Raw genomic sequence first — 19,227 nt, 5'->3', positions numbered from 1 at the left:
TAAATTCTTAAATTCTTAAATTCTTAAATTCTTAAATTCTTAAATACTTAAATTCTTAAATTTTAAAATTCTTAAATTCTTGAATTCTAAAATTTTAAAATTCTTAAATTTTAAAATTCTTAAATTCTTGAATTCTAAAATTTTAAAATTCTTAAACTATAAAATTCTGAAATTCTAAAAAATTTGATAAAATCTATTTGTTAGTGTATGATAAAAGTTTCCAAACCAGTACGGATTTAATTTGTGGTTTTATTGGTTTTGCTTGATTATCTAATGTTTTATCGTTTTAAAACTAATTGAATTTTATTTGGAAGTCGGTAAGTTATATTTTATGAAAGTAAGTGTATTTTATAAACTCAAATAAAAGAAAACACATTTTTCGTGCAACTGACCAACCCCTCTAAAATTCCGACAAAAACATTCAAAACAACCCAACTCCGACATCTGCATCGTTTGGCGTTGTTCTTTCCCTCTCTTTCTCTCTTTCACCATCCCATCTGTCAAATTCAATTCTGATGTGCCTTTCAAAAAAAAAAAAGAAGACTCCCAAAAAGTTTTATTTACAAGCACAATTTTTCGCAAAAAGTCGCCGTTTTCGGGCTCTGTTTGTGTCCAAAAGTGTCCCCAGCCATGCCCGGAATGTCCCCGCACGGTTATCCGATGGAGTTGGCCACGTAGGCTCGGTGGCCAGCGCGTAAAGTGCGATGGCAGATTCGTGATCTGCGGGAATTTGCTAGAATTTCGATTTCGTACTTGTTGAGTGTGGAGGAGGCAGCAGCCGAAGGTTATTCGTTTTTTTTTTTGGGTTTTTAGATTTTCGTTGTGTTTATTGTGTTGTACAACATTTTTTTTGCGTAAGAAGAAACGCAATTGGTGGTAATCATCGGAAGGAAAATCGTGATTAATTTGAAGAAAATTCCTTCGCACAAACCCTGTTGGCTGTGAGTCAGGACAAAGTTGCACAAACACCCACTTGGAGGAGCAATACAACATTTCTCGTGAAAACGGTGCAGGAAAAGTGCCTCAAGGTGGATTCCGAAAGCATCTGGGCGCCGCCATCCGGCATGATGGCACCCTTCCGGCGCAAAAAGAGCAACAAAGAGTTCCCGGTCAAGGTGTGCACCTACGACTCGGAGCTCGAGTTCCATCTGGAGGTGAGTTTCTTGAAATTTTATAATTCAATCTCAACAGTATTTTTGGGGGCATTTTACGTTACAAAAGATAAGAAAATTGCACAGTTGTGAAATATTTTATAATTGAAAACCGAATCCTGTTTCTGAGATCGTTATTTAAAATTAAAGCTAATTAAGTGAACAACCGATCCTAACCTGGTCGCAGCAACTTAAAGAACCTAATAAAAATAAGTAATAGATAAAGTGACACTGAAAAAAACCATCCTTGAAAAATTTAAAAATTGAATCGAAAATATATGTTCATTTTTTTGCCTTTTAAGTATTTTTAAATACCCCTGACCTAAACCGATTTCAAAATCACCCAAAACGTACAACATTTTAATTCGACACATTCTCCGGGCTAGTTTACCAGTGGGAAAATTTTAAAACTTGATTTAATGACGAAAGAGATGTTGTAATTGGATTCTGTATAGATTAAGGCTGTGTGTGTGTGCCTTTTGTTTCGCATTTTTGAGTCGATTGCGGGCAGCGGGACCAGGATCGATCCTGTTTTCGGCGTCCATTTTTTGAGTGATTAATAAAAATTGCCTCGGTGAGATCGCTGGTAGGCAGTTGGACTCACAATCCAAAGGTCGTCAGTTCGAATCCCGGAGTGGATGGAAGCTAAGGTGTAAAAAGAGGTTTGCAATTGCCTCAACAATCAAGCCATCGGACACTTAGTTTCGAGTAGGAATCTTGCAATCGAGAACGCCAAAGCAATGCTGTAGAGCGAATAATTTGATTTGAACGAAAATTGTGTTCCTGCTTCGATCGATTGAGAGCAGCGAAGCTGCGCGGTTTGTTTGAAATTTTTATTTTTATTTTTTTTTTTGAATTCTTTTTTCAAGTGAATAGAGTCGATTTCGAGAAGCGTGACCACGCGGGTTTTGCGTTTTAAGTACACAGATAGTTTTTGATAAAAATGAGATGAATTTTGTTGAGACAAGCTTGTCGTATTGCTTGATTAAGTCCTCCCTATACTGCCGCTCTAATCTAGTCCGTCCCATATGTAAAAAGTGAGTGCTAAGATAACGCTGTGAGAAGCCCAAAAAAAGTTTCACCATTTTTCTCATTCTAAACCAAAATTTTCGATCTAATTGTTATACAGTTATTAAAACACCACTATCATAAATTTGATTTAAAAAACTAACAATTTGAAGCTAAATTTGTGGAATTTTCAACAAGAGACCGACTTGACTTTATTTGTCCATAAATAAAGTCAGGTCAGTCATGGTATCAAGGTAGGCTTGAGCATTTACACCAGAGGTTCAACCTTATTCAACTGTCATTTACAGGTTTGTTTTGGCAGTCTTCCAAGTAATTAATGGTCACCAAATGATACAAATTTGTTTATTCCAATATTCAAATATTTCTTCAGAAATGAACAGTTAATGATATTTTCAAGCTTTACGTATTCATAAAGACATACTCTGTAAAATTTAAACAATTCTGCATCCACTCAAACGATTTGCTAGGCATTACTATATGAGCAATTCTCTACCAAAACCGGAAATGGATTTTATTTGTATTTTTTGATTTGGCCCAAACTTTGTGGGGGCCTTCCCTATGACCAAATAAGCTGTTTTGCGTCATTGGTTCACCCATACAAGTCTCCATACAATTTTGGCTGCTGTCCATACAAAAATGGTATGTAAATATTCAAACAGCTGTAACTTTTGAGTGAATTTTCTGATCAATTTGGTGTCTTCGGCAAAGTTGTAGGTATTGTTGAGGACTTTTGAGAAAAAATAGGTACACGGAAAAAAATTGCAGATTTTTTAATCAACTTTTTTTTCACTAAAACTCAATTTCCCAAAATACGTATTTTTTGATTTTCGAGATTTTTTGATATGTTTTAGGGGACAAAAATCCGCAACTTTTGAGCTATAGAGAAACATGGTCAAAAAATCTGACGCCGAGTTATGATTTTTTGAAAAAATAGTGATTTTTGGAAAAAATCGAAGTTTCATGCAAAAACAAGTTTGACATTATTTTTTAATGCAAAATTGAATTTGCAATCGAAAAGTACTTTACAGATTTTTTGATAAAAAGCTCCGTTTTCAAGATATAGCCACCGAAAGTTTGATTTTAGCGAAATATTTGCAGTTTTTTGATTTTTAAAAATAGTGACCATGAGTGACCATTTCTAAAAATATTTTTTTTGATAAGTTCAGAAAATTTGCTATAAAATTGTCTAAGAGACATTGAAGATTGGACATTGGGTTGCTGAGATAGAGCCGCTTTAAGAAAAAGAAACACGAAAATTGAAGTTTTCTAAATCTCACCAAAACAACCCACCATTTTCTAATGACGATATCTCAGCAACTAATGGTCCGATTTTCAATGTTAAAATATGAAATATTCGTAAAATTTTCCGATCTTTTCGAAAAAAATATTTTGAATTTTTTTAAATCAAGACTAACATTTCAAAAGGGCCAAACATAGAATATTACGCCCTTTTGAAATGTTAGTGATTTAAAAATGTTTCTCTATAGCTCAAAAGTTGCGGATTTTTGTCCCCTAAAACATATAAAAAAATCTCGAAAATCAAAAAATACGTATTTTGGGAAATTGAGTTTTAGTGAAAAAAAAGTTGATAAAAAAATCTGCAATTTTTTTCCGTGTACCTATTTTTTTCTCAAAAGTCCTCAACAATACCTACAACTTTGCCGAAGACACCAAATTGATCAGAAAATTCACTCAAAAGTTACAGCTGTTTGAATATTTACATACCATTTTTGTATGGACAGCAGCCAAAATTGTATGGAGACTTGTATGGGTGAACCAATGACGCAAAACAGCTTATTTGGTCATAGGGAAGGCCCCCACAAAGTTTGGGCCAAATCAAAAAATACAAATAAAATCCATTTCCGGTTTTGGTAGAGAATTGCTCATATGAGGAACTGATTTGCCTTTATTTTGCATATGGGACAGCACGAAAGTCATATTTATTTTGGAATTTTTAGAACAAACATGCCATGTTTATTCGATAGGCTAAAATAATACGTAAAATCAAGACTTTTGTGAAGTTTATCTCATTTTTGACGAAAATACATATGGGACGGACTAGATTGGAGCGGCAGTATATCATCGATGATCGAAAGGCACGTCGACGAAGACTTTCTGGAAAATCGTGATCGAATTAATTACAAATTTAAATTTTTGGGCGGTCTCTATCACTGATGTATCTTGATCTATAAATTTGATTTTATATATGCAATATTATGAACTTCTTTCTAATAAAATTTTCTGTGCAAAAAAGCCCATTTCATTTCATTTCTATTTTTGGAAAGTAATCTATGTTTGGATTAAACTCTCTTTCAGGATTGAAACATTATGCTACCATGTTCAATGATTTCAATGTAACATCATAGAAATATTTAATTTTACCACAAAATGGAAAAAAATGTTACACGGTAAAAAATTGGTGATTTTTAATTTAACTTTTTGTCACTAAAACTTGATTTGCAAAAAACACTATTTTTATTTATTTTTTTTTTTTTTTCATTTTTTGAGGACATCAAATGCCAACTTTTCAGAAATTAACAGGTTGTGCAAAAAAATCTTTGAGCGAGTTATGAATTTATGAATCAACAAGCCTTACCCGACAAACTTCGTTCTGCTTTTTTTTCGTTTTTTGACGTTTTTTGCTTTTTTGCTAATTCAGCCTCCTGTGATCAAAATTTGAGTTTATGTACATTTTTCCATACAATCTGCAGATGCTCCGGAATCGCTCCAAGAGTGGCCAAAGTGGAAATTTTTTAGCATATAAACCTTCCTTGGGCTTACACCAACCTAACGCAACAAAAAGCACCTCGATCCGACACTCCGTATTGAACTGATTCGCGTTCGAACAAAACCGTCGAAATTTTTTATATATATAGATAGTGATTTTTTCAAAAAATCGAAAAATTGGTCGCAAAAATTTTTCAACTTCATTTTTCGATGCAAAATCAAGTTTTCAATCAAAAAGTACTTTAGTGAAATTTTGATAAAGTGCACCGTTTTCAAGTTAAATCCATTTTTAGATGACTTTTTTGAAAATAGTCGAAGTTTTTCATTTTTTTAAATTACTGCACATGTTTGTCCACCTTTAAATTTTTTTAAACGCTGAGAAAATTCTCTATATTTTGCATTTTTGAACTTTGTTGATACGACCCTTAGTTGCTGAGATATTGCCATGCAAAGGGTTAAAAACAAGACAATTGATGTTTTCTAAGTCTCCCCCAAACAACCCACCATATTCTAATGTCGATATCTCAGCAACTAATGGTCCGATTTACATTGATAAAATATGAAACATTCGTGAAATTTTCCGATCCTTTCGAAAACAAATTTAAAAAAATTAAACCAAGACTAACTTTTTAAAAGGGCGTATCAAAAAATGAAAAAAATTAAAAATAGTGTTTTTTTGCAAATCAAGTTTTAGTTTAAAATCGAATGACCGAAATCTGAGAGAACTGCTCTGTATTGATGAATAGTTTCTTATTTGTGTTTTCATGAAACAAATAATGTATTTAAAATGATGTACTAACGTGATTTCAATTTAAAAAAACACACACATTCAGAGCTTTTAACTATGAACATGGTTTTATCAAACTATCCCTTGACTTAAGATGATCGGATTTGGCCCCGATTTGATTATTGATTTGAATTTAATTTTGGTAATTTTCAGGAAGATCCGAAATAACCTGAAGTTAAAAGCTGTTGGATTTTTTTAATATTTACTGCTTCGTGGTCTGCGAATAGATAAAATCTAGACTAAAATTCACTTTTTGAATCTTGTTAGAATCTAACTTTAAACGAAGGAATTGAGAGTTTTTCTTTAAACTTTTTAAACCTTTAACTTTTTTTTTAAATCCTTTTGAAAAATGAGACAACTCATTATAAATACTTTCCAAAACCTTATAAACATTGTAGGAATCAGAATTGAATTGTGATTTGCTATTTTGCCTTCCTTACCTTACTGAGGAAAGGCTATAAAATCACTCGAAAAATGAACTTCTTAATTCGACCTCGTAGACCCACCTTCACGTATACATATCGACTCAGAATCATGTTCTGAGCAAATGTCTGTGTGGATGTGTGTAGGTGGGTGGACAAAAAAATTGTCACTCGATTATCTCCGGACTGGATGAACGGATTTTGACCGTATTAGTCTCATTCGATCCGTCTTGGGGTCCCATAGGTCTCTATTTAAAATCAGCAAGTTTAGTTAAGTACTTCAAAAGTTATGCTTAAAAAACGATTTTGGCGTATGTCCGGAAGATTGTAAAAAGGGTGGTTTTTGCAAAAAAAATCATGTTATACATTTTCAGAAAGGTATTAAAAAGACCTTTCAAATGAGCCTAAAACATCAAGGATCTGACAACCCTATAAAAAGTTATTAGCACTTAAGTGTTATTTATACACTTTTTGGAGGCCGGATCTCAAATATTTTAGTAAAAATTATGTCCGGGTCCGTCATGCGACCCATCGTTAGTTAGATAATTGAAAGACCTTTCAAATGAGCCTGAAACATCAGGGATCTGACAACCCTATCAAAAGTTATCGACACTTAAGTGTTATTTATATACTTTCTGGAGGCCGGATCTGAGATATTGTTATAAAAATATTGTCTGAATCTTCCATGTGAACTTTCGTTGGATAGGTTTTTTTTTATCAGACCTTACCGATGAGCCACAAAAATTGAAGGTCTGCGAACCCTATCAAAAGAAATCAGTTTTTTGAATTGATTTGTTAAACATGTTAAGGGAATGTTTCTATTTTTACTGAATGTATTTACTTTATGAATGTGAGGAAGGCACCAACCACCTAAAGGTGGATTAAGTATCGTTTTTTTAAATTAAATTCAATAGATTTTTATCATTTATCAAAACTTGTTATTTATTTTTCTAGAGAACTTAACATTCGGAGTTCTGAGTTCCATACAAATTTTAAAACCAGCCCACGGGCCGCAGAGAACAAAATCTTACCACTTAAAAACGTCATGCCATTGGTTGCAACACTTGCATAGAGCGTATTCTAGCCCTTGTACCTTCCCGAAAACCGTCCAACTTCAAGCAAAACTTACTTGAGGATCCCGTGGAGATTTTCCCTTGTCTCCTTAAAATAGTGGGAGCTTCAAAACTTCCCGCCTCCTAAATCCCTTTCTTGTTTAGGTTTAATTGGTAAGAGCCATGCTTGATAGGATTTTTAATAACAGTAATTTTCTTTGTTTCTCCCCAGCACCGCGCCACCGGTGGCTTCCTGTTCGATCTGATCTGCCGCACGATCGGGCTGCGCGAGACGTGGTACTTTGGGCTGCGCTACGTCGACAAGAAGGGCTACAAAAGCTGGCTCAAGATGGACAAAAAGGTGCTCGACCAGCACATCAACCTGAGCAACCCCGAGGGCTGCGTGTTCATGTTCATGGCCAAGTTCTTCCCGGAGAACGTGCAGGAGGAGCTGGTCCAGGAGGTCACGCAGCACATGTTCTTCCTGCAGATCAAGGAGGCGATCCTGTCGATGGAGGTGTACTGTCCGCCGGAGGCCTCGGTGCTGCTCGCGTCGTACGCCGTCCAGGCCAAGTACGGGGACTACGACGAGGCGGTCTGCAAGCCGGGCATGCTGATCAGTGAGAACTTGCTGCCCCAGCGGGTTATCGACCAGTACCAGATGACGCCGCAGATGTGGGAGGAGCGCATCAAGACGTGGTACGCCGACCATCGGGGAATGTCGCGGGACGAGGCGGAGATGGAGTATTTGAAGATTGCGCAGGATCTGGACATGTTCGGGGTGAACTACTTCCCGATTACGGTGAGTTGTTTGGGCTTTATGTCATGGACGGTCTCAGGAACAATTCTTTTTTTTTCAGAACAAGAAAAACACAGAAGTATACGTTGGCGTAACGGCGCTCGGTCTCAACATCTACACCAAGGAGAACAAACTGACCCCGATGACGACCTTCCCATGGAACGAAATCCGCAACATCAGCTTCGACGGGAAAAAGTTCTTCGTGAAGACGAACGAGGAAAAGGGCAACTCGGTGGCGACCACTTTCTACTCGGAAAAGGCCCGCACAAACAAGGAACTGCTGGACCTGTGCGTCGGCAACCACGAGCTGTACATGAAGCGACGCAAGCCGGACACGATGGAGATCCAGCAGATGAAAACTCAAGCCAAGGAGGAGAAACACCGGCGACACATCGAGCGCAACAAGCTGGCCCGCGAGAAGCAACTGCGCGAAGAAGCGGAACAGGAGCGTGCCAACATGGAGAAAAGACTGATGCAGCTGCAGGAGGACATGGCCGCGGCCAACGAGGTAAGACAATCGCTACAAATCTCCCCGTAATCTCTCTCTAAAACCCCGTCCCAATCCCCCAGATGTTACGCCGCAGTGAGGAAGCCGCCGAACTGCTGGCGGAGAAGAACCGCGTCGCCGAGGAGGAAGCCCTGCTCCTGTCGCACAAAGCCCTCGAAGTGGAGCAGGAAATCAGCCGGATGCGCTTGACGGCGCGCAAAACCGAAGAGGAGAAAAATTACCTCGAGCGAAAAACTCAGGAAGCGGAACTCCTGACGGCCCGCATGATCGAGGAAAGTCGCAAGCGGGCCATGGAGGCGGACAAGCTGAAGAACGAGCTGATCCACGCACGGGTCGCGGAGAAGGAAGCCAAGGAGAAGCTGCTCAACTTTCTGAGCAGGACGTCGACCGAGTCGATCTTCATTACGCCCTCGTCCTCGCCGGAGACGCCGGCGCTCGGCGAGAGCAACACGTACGACCTGCTGGCGGACGGCGATATGGATCAGCTGTCGCTGGAGATCGAGAAGGAAAGGTGGGTGGAGAGAGGCTTGTGTTTGGATATTCCTTATCAATAAGGAATTTGTTTGAAACGTTATCGAAAAATACTAACTTAAATTTACTAACTTTTATGGATGGCCTTAAATTTATAAATATTCAATTTTTTTCAAATCATTAATTTTCTTGGAATTTTGTTTCATCATTTTCCAAAAGCAGCTGAAATTTTAAAAATTCATAGATTCTTACTACAACAGTCTAGCCTTGATTATCCGAAGCCTCGATTATCCAAAGGTTTGCATGGGACTTTAGATAATCGAATCACGAACAAAAAAATTTTTTTTTCGTATTCCTTTAACTTCTTAATTTTGACATCAAACTCGGGTTCTGCGATCCAATTTTGGTCAAATATGAATGGTTAATTGCCTATTAAATTAAAAAGTTCAATGTTTCAATTTTTCATCACCGCCATTTTGGCAGTCCTCTTGGATTCAAAATTTCTAAATCACTTTAGAGTAGTTCAGACGTCATAGTCATAGAGTTCAACAATAAAAAACACAGCGAAAAAAAAAATATTTTTTTGTGATTCGATTATCCGAAGCGAAATTTTGCCAAGGCTTTCGAATAATCGAGAATGGACTGTATTTCTAAAAATCCTGAAATTCGTATAATCTGGAATTTCTAAATTTTCCTGAAACCATCATTAGAGTTGACATTGGGTCGGGGGGATGAAATTTGGTCATACAAAAGTGCACTATTTGTATGACACAATGTCACCCCTGATGACAGAATTACAATTTAAGAGTAAACTACCTAAGTTATTAAAATTTATGAATTAAAAAAACTTAAAAAAAAATATTGTTTGAGGTCAGAACATCAGAATTTTAATGTTTACACATTCTTTAAATTTCAAGATTTTTTTAAATAACTTTTATGATTTATAAAATTTTTGATTCCTTAAAATTGCTAAAAAGTCTTTAACAAAATTTCTAACATTCCTAAATTACTTAGAAATCACAAGTTTATTTTCTATTTTAGATTCCAAATTTCAAAAAAACTTCTAAATTTTTAACAATTTTTAAATGTTTTGATTTTTTAAATTTCGTAAACCATTAAAATAAAAAAAAATAAAATAAGTTAAAATGTCGTTAATTTGATGATTTTGTCTAATTTTATTTTTTTCTCAATTCCATAAATTTTCTTTTTTGATATTTTATTCTATCTTCCGGTTTTTGTTGATCAGGTAAATTGTCAAATAGAGTTTTATTAACCAAATAAGGAACGAAAAATACGCATTTTTTAAAGTTGTTTTGAAATATCAAAAAAGCTTTCTAAAATGCATATAAAAATAATTTCTTTTAATTCATAAGAATCAAATTTTCAAGGATTTACTTACTTTTTATATTGACTCAACTTTCTTAAATTGCTAACATTTGTAAAAATTATAAAAAAAAATAATCTCAATATTCTTTATTCACTAATCTTCCTGATTTATCAAATGTTCAAGCAACCTAAATTTGCATTCAAATCGATTTTCTTGAAACTTTTTCACTCAATTTACTGAATATTTAAAAAAAAAGTTTAAATAACTAAATTCATCCAATTGCTAAAAGGAATAAAAATCCTGAGTCCTGCATTTTCTTGAAATCTTTTTATTAAATCTACTCATTTTCTTTAAAATATAACAAAAAATACTAAAATCTTCAATTTTTTTTCAAAAAATTAAAATTACCTAAATCCTGAAAGTTTCTGAAATTCCTTTTTTCCAAAATTTCAAACAATAATTAAAACATTTTTTTTAATTCTTGAAATCTTTTGATTCAATTTACTACTGGATCTTTTGTTTTAATTACTGAATTAATTAATTCAGTTAATAAATATACTAAAATTCCTCAAAAAACCAAAAATTCCTAATTTTCCTAATATCCTTAAAATATAAAATAAAAATTCTTAAATTTTCGATATATTCTATACTTTATTTTGATTTCCGAAATACTTGAATTTTGTATTTTTTTAATTCTTCGCGGTTCCAAAATTTTGAAATCTCTAGTTGTTTTCAAATTTTCTATATTTGTTTAACTACTATTTGGTAAAAACCCTAATAAAATTTCCAAAAATCATAGCTATTCCTATCTGCTAAAATTTTTCGCTGTTCCAAAATTTCTTAATCTATAATTGTTTTCAACGCTATTTCGTAAAATCCTAATTCAACCTTCATTTTCAAATTTCATGAATTTCTAAAATTTAGAAAAATCCTTGAATTTCTTTAGTTTTGTAATTTTTCCTAAAATCATAAATTTTTTCTATTTCATAAACTTTCAAAATATCATTGAGCAATTCCAGCTCAATTTTTTCAGTGTGGTAGAAACCTGGATAGTATAAATAAGCTTACGTTAATATTCAGACGAGTCAAATTAAAAAGCTGTCAAAGACAAACTTATGGGAAATTGGACGAGCTTTCCGGTAAAATTTTTTTTCGAGACTGAAGAAACAAGTCTGTCATATAGAAATTGCCAAAAAAAAACCTATATACTTCATAAAGATTGGACATAGGATAATGGTCAATGTAGAGACTTCTATGTAAAATTGTCTAGGAAATCGATTCCCACTATCGGTTTTTGAAAATTTTGACGTTTAGACCACTTTTCAAAAAAATAGTTTCAGTAAATGATTTTTGTATTTTTTTAGAAGAAACATACCATCCTGCATTTTTCGTGAGCCTTTTTGTCACATTTTAGGCCATTTTCAAAAAAAATTTGAACGAAAAAAACCGCGACATCACCTTAAAATTTAACTTTTAAACTTAAAAATTGAAAAATCTCATAGAATTGGCGTGCATTTTTCGTTCAGTGTATTTTTTTTTCAAAAGCTCGTCTAATTTCCTACAAGTTTATCTTTGACCACTTTTTGATACGATGCAACGGCTTCGAGATACAGAAATATTTAAATTACAAAAAAAAATATTGAAAACTCTTACGCCCTTCTCAAATGTCATTATCGAGTGCAACTGGCTTCATATACACAAAAATGGCTTTTATAGGCCTAGGATAACATGTCTAAAAAGTTTCATTGAAATCGGAGAGGGTAGGGAACAAAAGTACCAGAAAAATTCCTGATTTGAGCTGGAATTGCTCCATTAACTTTATGATTTTTTTTCTCAAATTTTCGTAATTGTCCAATTTTGTTAGTCTTCATTATATATATTTTTTAATCTATCTTATTTTATAAAATTAAAAAAAATCTTTAAGTTTTAAATGGCCTTAATTTTTTTAAGAAACTTTAAATAATAGCTCTTGTTCATTCTAAATTTGTTATTTTTACACAGTTTCCAAACATTGCTTAGTTTGTAAAATTCTTAAAATTCCTACGACATTCTCAATGTCGTATATTCATTATTTTTTTTGTTTCTTCTTTTTTTATAAACAATCTATAAAGTTTTAAAATTTCTGAAGCACCTAAAATTTTCCATTCCAAATTTCCTTGCATTTTTTTCCTTGAAGCTTAACATTGCCAACTTTTTGCAACCATTAAAATTGATGACACAATTTTATTTTTTTATTGAATTAGTTAAAAAAAATCGAAAGAACTGATGAAAATTTACAACGCTTTTGTGTATTTATTAAAACGGGCTTCTTTCTCTTTTAAGAATCCCGCAAGGTTACTTATTTTTCCTGGAAATGCTTTGATTTGTTGAAAAATCTCATATTTTCGTATATTTACGAACAATTTCATTTCTTTAAATGGCTTAAGTTTGAAAAATCCTAAAATTCCTGTATAAATCTAAATTATCTGTAATTACTAACCAATTGTTATTTCCAAAGTTTTATAAAATAACTTTGCAAATATTTCTGAAATTCCAAAAACTTTTTTTTTTCTTCCCAAGAAATATCCTATATTTTTTAATGTGTTGAGGCCACGTGGTTTATGGACGGTCCCAACCCAAATCTGACATTATCTTCACGTCTTCACTTACTAATGGAGCACCCACAGTCAAGCAGTTTTTGACAGTTCGTTCCATAAGAAATACATTGTAGAAAAAAGCAAAAACTGCTCGAATGGAAGTGCTCTATTCCTGAGAATATTCGGCTTCGACGAAATTTGAATTATTCGAAATATGCACGCACGCTGTTCCACTTTCCATCGGTTCCATGCGCTGTTTAACGGATTTTGACAGTTACGTCTGTCGACCGTACACGCTAAACAAATAACGCATTAACGCTGTTATTTTTCTACCGTTATTTTCGTCTCCAGAGTGGAATACCTGACCAAGTCGAAGCAGGTGCAGAACCAGCTCAAGGAGCTCCGCTCCGAGATCGAACAGCTCAAGATCGGCGAGAGCAGCCCGCTGGACACGATCAGCGCCCAGCAGATGCGCCTAGGTGAGACCAAGTACTCCACGCTCAAAAAGCTCAAGTCGGGCTCCACGAAAGCACGGGTAGCGTTCTTTGAGGAATTGTAAGTGACTACTACTCTGACCACCACATCTCCTACATCTTTCTCTCTCTTCTACATACCAATTTCATATCATTTTTGTTGGTGTTTAGCCAGTGTTCTTCTTTTCCGGAAGAAGGATGAAACGCTTCTTCGACGCTTTTGTTTATCTTTTTTGACTGTTAGTTTTCTTTTTTCGGTTTCCGTTACTTTTTATCAACTGTTCGTTTTGGCCATAGATTTTTATCGTGAGTTGTGTTAAATTAAAGAATTGTGTCATACAAAAAAATACTCTCTCTGGCGTACCCACGATCGTACTATTCTCCTCGTTGCCAAATTTTCAAAAATACCTTAGCGCATCGGAAAGAACTAGTATGTAGCAGTGATACTGACAATAAAAAAGAAAAAAGCGCCGTTCTGTAAACTTGTAAGTGCTTGTGTAAGAGTTGTGCCTGGTAGTAGCGAGAACAACTAGCCTCCCTCGATTATAAGTAGAACACTTAAACTGTATCTTATTTATAAAACTTTACACTGTAAACTGTTTTCAGTCATCACTAGTGACAATTAGATGTATTTTATATCATTCATTTGTTCCCTTTCCCCCATCAGAATGCCACGTAGTTTCTGTTATTTAATCATCGGCAGGCTCATTTACTCGTAGTATTCTCATCAAACATATTAGACAAACGAAGCGACAAGCGAACACTCTTATCGGAATACAATCCATCCTTGTTGTTACATTTTCTACACAAAAAACGCACACACACATATACGAATCACTTTTATACAAAGGATTATAAACAATTAGAACTTTATTTTACAGTTATCTAAAATGGTAAACAATTACATTAAGTAACAAAACAGAAAATAACTAATAAAAGCATTATTTTGTAAGACAAAAAATCTTTGTTCCAATTTCACCTGTTCCTGTGCAGTGTACAGAAAAAAAGTCAAACATTCCAAATCATTCTCGTTCGTTTCGTGTCGCAGTTTGTGTGTGTTCCCCACTTCTTATCTTCTTCCATTTCGGTGATTTAAGGTAAATTTTTGTTCTTGTTTGATGGTTTCTGTGTGAGTGTTACCTTTTATTTCATTGTTCATATCTTTTTCTTTTTAGCGTTTCTTTTCTCTTTTTTGGCTGTGTTGTATTTCTGGTTTTTTTTTTTCGTTTTACGGTGCATCTCTGTCGTACTCATCCTCTGATTCCATGCTGGTTGTGTTGTGCAGTACACCATGCAGCGCGCACTAACGTTGAACTTTTTTCATATGTTTTTCTTTCTCTTTCACGCGTCAACTATCTCGCAGAGAGCCGGAGGAATCGCTAGCGTAAGCGTCAGTTGCGAAGCGGTAACGCGGAAAACAATACTCATCATCAGTGTAGTATACGGATACAGATATCTTCCCGTCACAGAGCACAGTGCGAAGTGTCATCTTAGGGTTGCCAAGCTTGAAACAAATGTTGTGCCTTTTTACTCCCAGTGATAGCAACTTTGTGGCAACTCCATCGTCGAAGCGCGGCGAACATCAACGGACAGTTTGGATACGCTTCTTTTTTAATTATTTCGCATAGGAAACGATTTTAAAAATTGTGAATAAAGTTTTTTAACTAAACATTAATTGGTTTTTGGGTAGTTCTACTTTACAGTGTACGCTGTGTCGCGTGCGCGCATTTGACAGCTAGCAGATCGATCGACGCAGGCGGAACGGGAACAAACGGAAAATTAAACGTCAACAACGGAGAAGATCAGTTTATTTTGCGACGGAGCGGGTTCCCCGTACGGCGCCGAAGCAAGCCCTTCGTTTTCTGTGTGTTGTTTGTTATTGTTTGACGGGTGCCCGTGCTGTGGCTTGGCGATCGATCAGAAGAATCATAAACAATCTGAGCAAGCGGGAGCACTGACGTAGCTGTGCAGGTCAACTGCAAAAAGACACCGAATATGTAAGCTGTCGTGAAATTGTGAACTATGAGTGTAATTAATTAAGGAAATAGTGTTTACTTCGACTACTCCGCTCACAGATCCGATACCCGCTGCGACTGTCTTCCGCGTCTCAATAAAGTGATTTGGCAACGGTTGTGGAAGTTGGACGTGTTTCAAATTGTAAATAAAATCCTGGTTTGACTTTTGGGACGGGTAGTTTCTGCCAAACATCAAAGTAAGCTGAGCCAAGCTTTCCAAGAAGTAAGGTGACAGATCAGTTTAACCGACAAAATGTAAATACAGTGGCTGTTGATCTTCTCGATATCAATATTGCTCCAGCTGACAATAAATGTAATTGCGAAAGACCTACAAAAGAGTGTAAAAGAGCTACCACAGCTTGAAGACGCAAGCAAGACGAATTGGATTGGTCATGAATACGGCGAAAACAAAGTTTATGAGAGGATGGAGCTCCAAGGACACGTCGGCCCCTCAAGTCTCACACATTTAGCTGTGGTTGGCGATGTGTGCGAGTTCGTGTACTTGGTATCGCTGGTAACTGCCGACAACGACACAAGACACTGATTAGACCTGTTGTCCTCTATGGTCACGAGATCTAGATCCACGGTGGAGTACGTACAGCTCAGAATAGACTAGACCATCAAGGCTATTCGCATGTGATATTTGGACCTGGTTGGGGTGGATCTTCTGAATAAAATGAACTGGTACGAGGTGAACTACAAGAAACCTGCAACAAGACGTCAGACAAATCTGCAAGCTGCGAAGGTTATGCAGACGATCGTAGAGGAACAACTGACGGCGTTTATCGAATCAACTTTTTGCTGAAGTTGGAGCAGTGCATTGGAAAAGCAATTTTCGACATCGATTGATTTAAAGACAACGAACACAGATTAGCTGAAGGAGTTTTATTAACCAGATAATGTTAATAACATGAATATAGGTGATTGTTAGTACACAACGTCAGCGTTGGACGCTTCTTCGTAGAATATAAACAGCGATCGCGATCAACTTTGGAACCCTAGCCTGCCCTTCAACACCCACCAAACTCCACGTCGATATTCTCGTCCTCCCCGAACTCCAACTCTCCCTTCCCGGGAAACACCGAGTGGAAGTTCCCGTCGCCGTCAAACAGCCGAACCTGCTCCACGCTCAACTCCGCGTTCTTATCGTAAACAATCCTGCTGGAACCGCCGCCCGCTTTGCCCTTTCCGCCCTTCTTCTTCCCCTCTGGCGCCACCCTCGTAACGGTCACATCGAGCAACAGTAGGCCCTTCAACAGCGCCAGCATCACCTTCCGGGCGCACTCGGCACTGACCGAGCTGGTCACCTCCAGCAGCAGGTGGCGCGTTTCCGGCCCAACCTTCGTCTCGTCGCAATTGGTCAACGGGGGCAAACTGATGACCTTCTTGTCCTCGTCGGCGAAGAACACAAACACCTCGCCCTTGAGCAGGTTGATGAACTTGTGCACGCCCGAGTACGTGTTGCGCTTCTTCTCCTTCCGGATGGCTTCCGCTTGCTGGCGCAGATCCTCGTAATACTTGGCGGCGGTCACCTTGGACTTTCCGTTCAACGGAGTAATCTCAATCTGCTCGGAAAGATCCGCTTGGTAGCGCAGGTCGCCCTTGATCTTGGCCAGATCGTGCGTGGCGATGGTCGCGAACTCTCGCTTGCCGCACTCGTTGTCGTGGAGGTCGTTCTGCAGCTGCAGGAACTTCTTCATGCTGCCGATGGTAAAGTCCCGGACGATGCAGTGCAGCACGTGCGGTCGCAACTGTTTGGCCTCCGGGCTGAAGCTGACTCGCCGGGCGGAATCCGCCGGCTTGAGGACGGTGATTTTTGGACGGATTTCGGCGGGGCCTTTGGGTTCGTCGGATTCGGCTTCCTGGGCAGAGTTTGAACTGGATAAAGCGTTGGCAGGGGCCACGTGTCCGTTCTTCTCGACGTAATCCAGAACCTGCTTGCTTCGGCACTGCTCCACCAGCTTTTTGAGACGCTTGTCCTTCAGGGGATTCTCCTTGAGGTTGATTTCTGAGAAATAAACGTCGAAATAAGTCATTTTCCCCAAACCAGTCTACCTCAAATTACCTTTCAACCGTGGGCACTTGACCAGAAACTGCGGCACCAGCTCAATCTTATTCTCCGCCACGTTCAGCGTCTTCAACCCGTTCTGCTTGACCAACCCCGCCGGAATCTCCCTGATCTGATTCTTCTCCAGATTTATATCCGAAAGATGCTGCACTTCCAGCTTGCTCAACGGCAACTCCGGAAACCGTTCCAACTGATTCGAGCTCAAATTAATAATAATCAACCCTTCCAGCGCGGACAAATCCGCCTCCTTCAGCAAATTCCCACTCAAATTAATCGTCGTCAGCGTCTTCAGCTGGCCAATCTCGCCCGGCACCCGCTCAATTTTATTCCCCGACAAATCCAGCACCTTCAGCGCCGACAGGCGCCCAATCTCCGCGGGAATTTCAACAATTCGATTCCGAAACAGCAGCAGCGACTGCAAGTGCTTCAAATCGGCAATCTTCGGTGAAATCACGTCCAGCGGACTGTCGTTAACGTCCAGCAGATTGAGCGCCGAAAGCTGGAAGATTGTTTCGTCCAGCTGGCCGGAATTTTCCTCGAAGCGCTTGCGGGCACCGGCGCCGGACAGCTTCAGCTCGCGGCGGTTCTCCTCTTTGGCGGTTTTCACTTCGGGCCACATCGTGCGACGGTGTGGTGTGGTCGAACTGTTTGATTAACTAACTTATGTGATGAAATTTAATCGATTTATTTCGAAGAGTGCTGAAATAATTATAAAAGATGACTCTTCTCGCGAATGCGAAGCAAACATGCGGCGTAGAAAAACAACAGAAGTGTAAACAAACCGCAAGCTGGTTTTGACAGTTGTGTGTACTAAATTAGCCAGGAGGGGGTGGTACTAAACTAGTGATCTTTTTCAAAATGTATTCATTTTACGTTTTGAAATATTTCAGTTTGAATCAATCAAAAATCAATGGGGTACTTAAGTTTGAAGGCTAGTACAGTGCTTGTATCCAGGTTTTTAAGCGAAGATGGCGTTCGAATGGTGAACGTCCCAAATGTCAAAATCGCGCAGTAACACCAACATTAGAAAATAAAATGTTGCTGTCTTACATTCATCATTCGAACGCCATTTTCGCTTAAAATCTGGATGCAATACAATGTTTTGATGAAACTTAGGATGAAACTCAAATTAATTGGATTTACTTGTTTGAATGCAACTTAAAACAGGACATTTGCCAAACCATACTTGTGTTGGCAATATTTTCGTGTTTTGGCAATTTATATCCAGAGAGGATTGAAAATATTTAATTAGAATTAATTATTCAGAATTCAATAAATTGGCAACGAATTAAAAAATATAAATAAAAATAGCATGATTTTTTTTAGTTTTGAACAAAGTTCTTTGTCATATCAGTCATGTAGAACATAACCACCTGCAACTTTTTGTCCCTCGGCTCTGGCCGGGGTCGAGGGGGGCAAAAAATATAAATATTGAAATAAGAAGCCATAGTTTCAACATTTGCTAGGAAAATGTGTTTTAAAATGCATTTATTACTAGTTCAGTTGTTTTGCAATCATTAGTTTTCTAAAAAAAAGATTTGACGAAAACTAAAATTTTAGCGAAAAAAAACCTAATTTGGTAATTAGGAATTTTGATATTTAGGTATTTAAGAAATTAGGATGTTAGGAAATTAGGAAATAAGGATTGGAAATTGGGAAATTTGGTAATTAGGAAATTGGAGAATTGGAAAATGAGGGAATTAGGATGTTAGGAAATTAGGAAAGAAGGAAATTTGGGTGTTAGGAAATTTGGATGTTAGGAAATTGAGAAATTTAGGAAATTTGGAAATTAGGATATTAGGAAATAAAGAAATCCAAAATT

The 19,227-nt window shown here is 37.0% G+C and overlaps 2 protein-coding genes across 3 annotated transcripts; one reads left to right on the top strand and one right to left on the bottom strand.

Moving 5' to 3' along the window:
- The first annotated feature begins 516 nt into the window (after nucleotides 1-516).
- On the top strand, nucleotides 517-14,991 carry LOC6040373 (merlin). Of its 2 annotated transcripts, XM_001849721.2 has the most exons (6): nucleotides 517-1,154; nucleotides 7,401-7,970; nucleotides 8,029-8,475; nucleotides 8,538-8,986; nucleotides 13,201-13,404; nucleotides 14,686-14,991. In XM_001849721.2, the coding sequence occupies exons 1-6, from the start codon at nucleotides 1,065-1,067 to the stop codon at nucleotides 14,708-14,710; spliced, it is 1,785 nt and encodes a 594-aa protein (XP_001849773.2). In that variant the 5' UTR covers nucleotides 517-1,064; the 3' UTR covers nucleotides 14,711-14,991. The 2 variants fall into 2 exon arrangements, with proteins under 2 accessions (XP_001849773.2, XP_038110743.1); XM_038254815.1 differs by lacking the exon at nucleotides 14,686-14,991 and having other exon boundaries at nucleotides 13,201-14,136.
- A 1,216-nt stretch (nucleotides 14,992-16,207) lies between these two features.
- LOC6040372 (leucine-rich repeat-containing protein 47) lies at nucleotides 16,208-18,177 on the bottom strand. The gene is made up of 2 exons (XM_001849720.2): nucleotides 17,403-18,177; nucleotides 16,208-17,345 (listed from the first exon to the last, which is right to left on the bottom strand). The coding sequence occupies exons 1-2, from the start codon at nucleotides 18,022-18,024 to the stop codon at nucleotides 16,348-16,350; spliced, it is 1,620 nt and encodes a 539-aa protein (XP_001849772.2). The 5' UTR covers nucleotides 18,025-18,177; the 3' UTR covers nucleotides 16,208-16,347.
- Nucleotides 18,178-19,227: the final 1,050 nt, after the last annotated feature.

The sequence above is a fragment of the Culex quinquefasciatus genome, chromosome 2 (genome assembly GCF_015732765.1).
Source record: "Culex quinquefasciatus strain JHB chromosome 2, VPISU_Cqui_1.0_pri_paternal, whole genome shotgun sequence".
NCBI lineage: Eukaryota > Metazoa > Arthropoda > Insecta > Diptera > Culicidae > Culex > Culex quinquefasciatus.
This window is presented reverse-complemented; position numbering and strand designations above follow the sequence as displayed.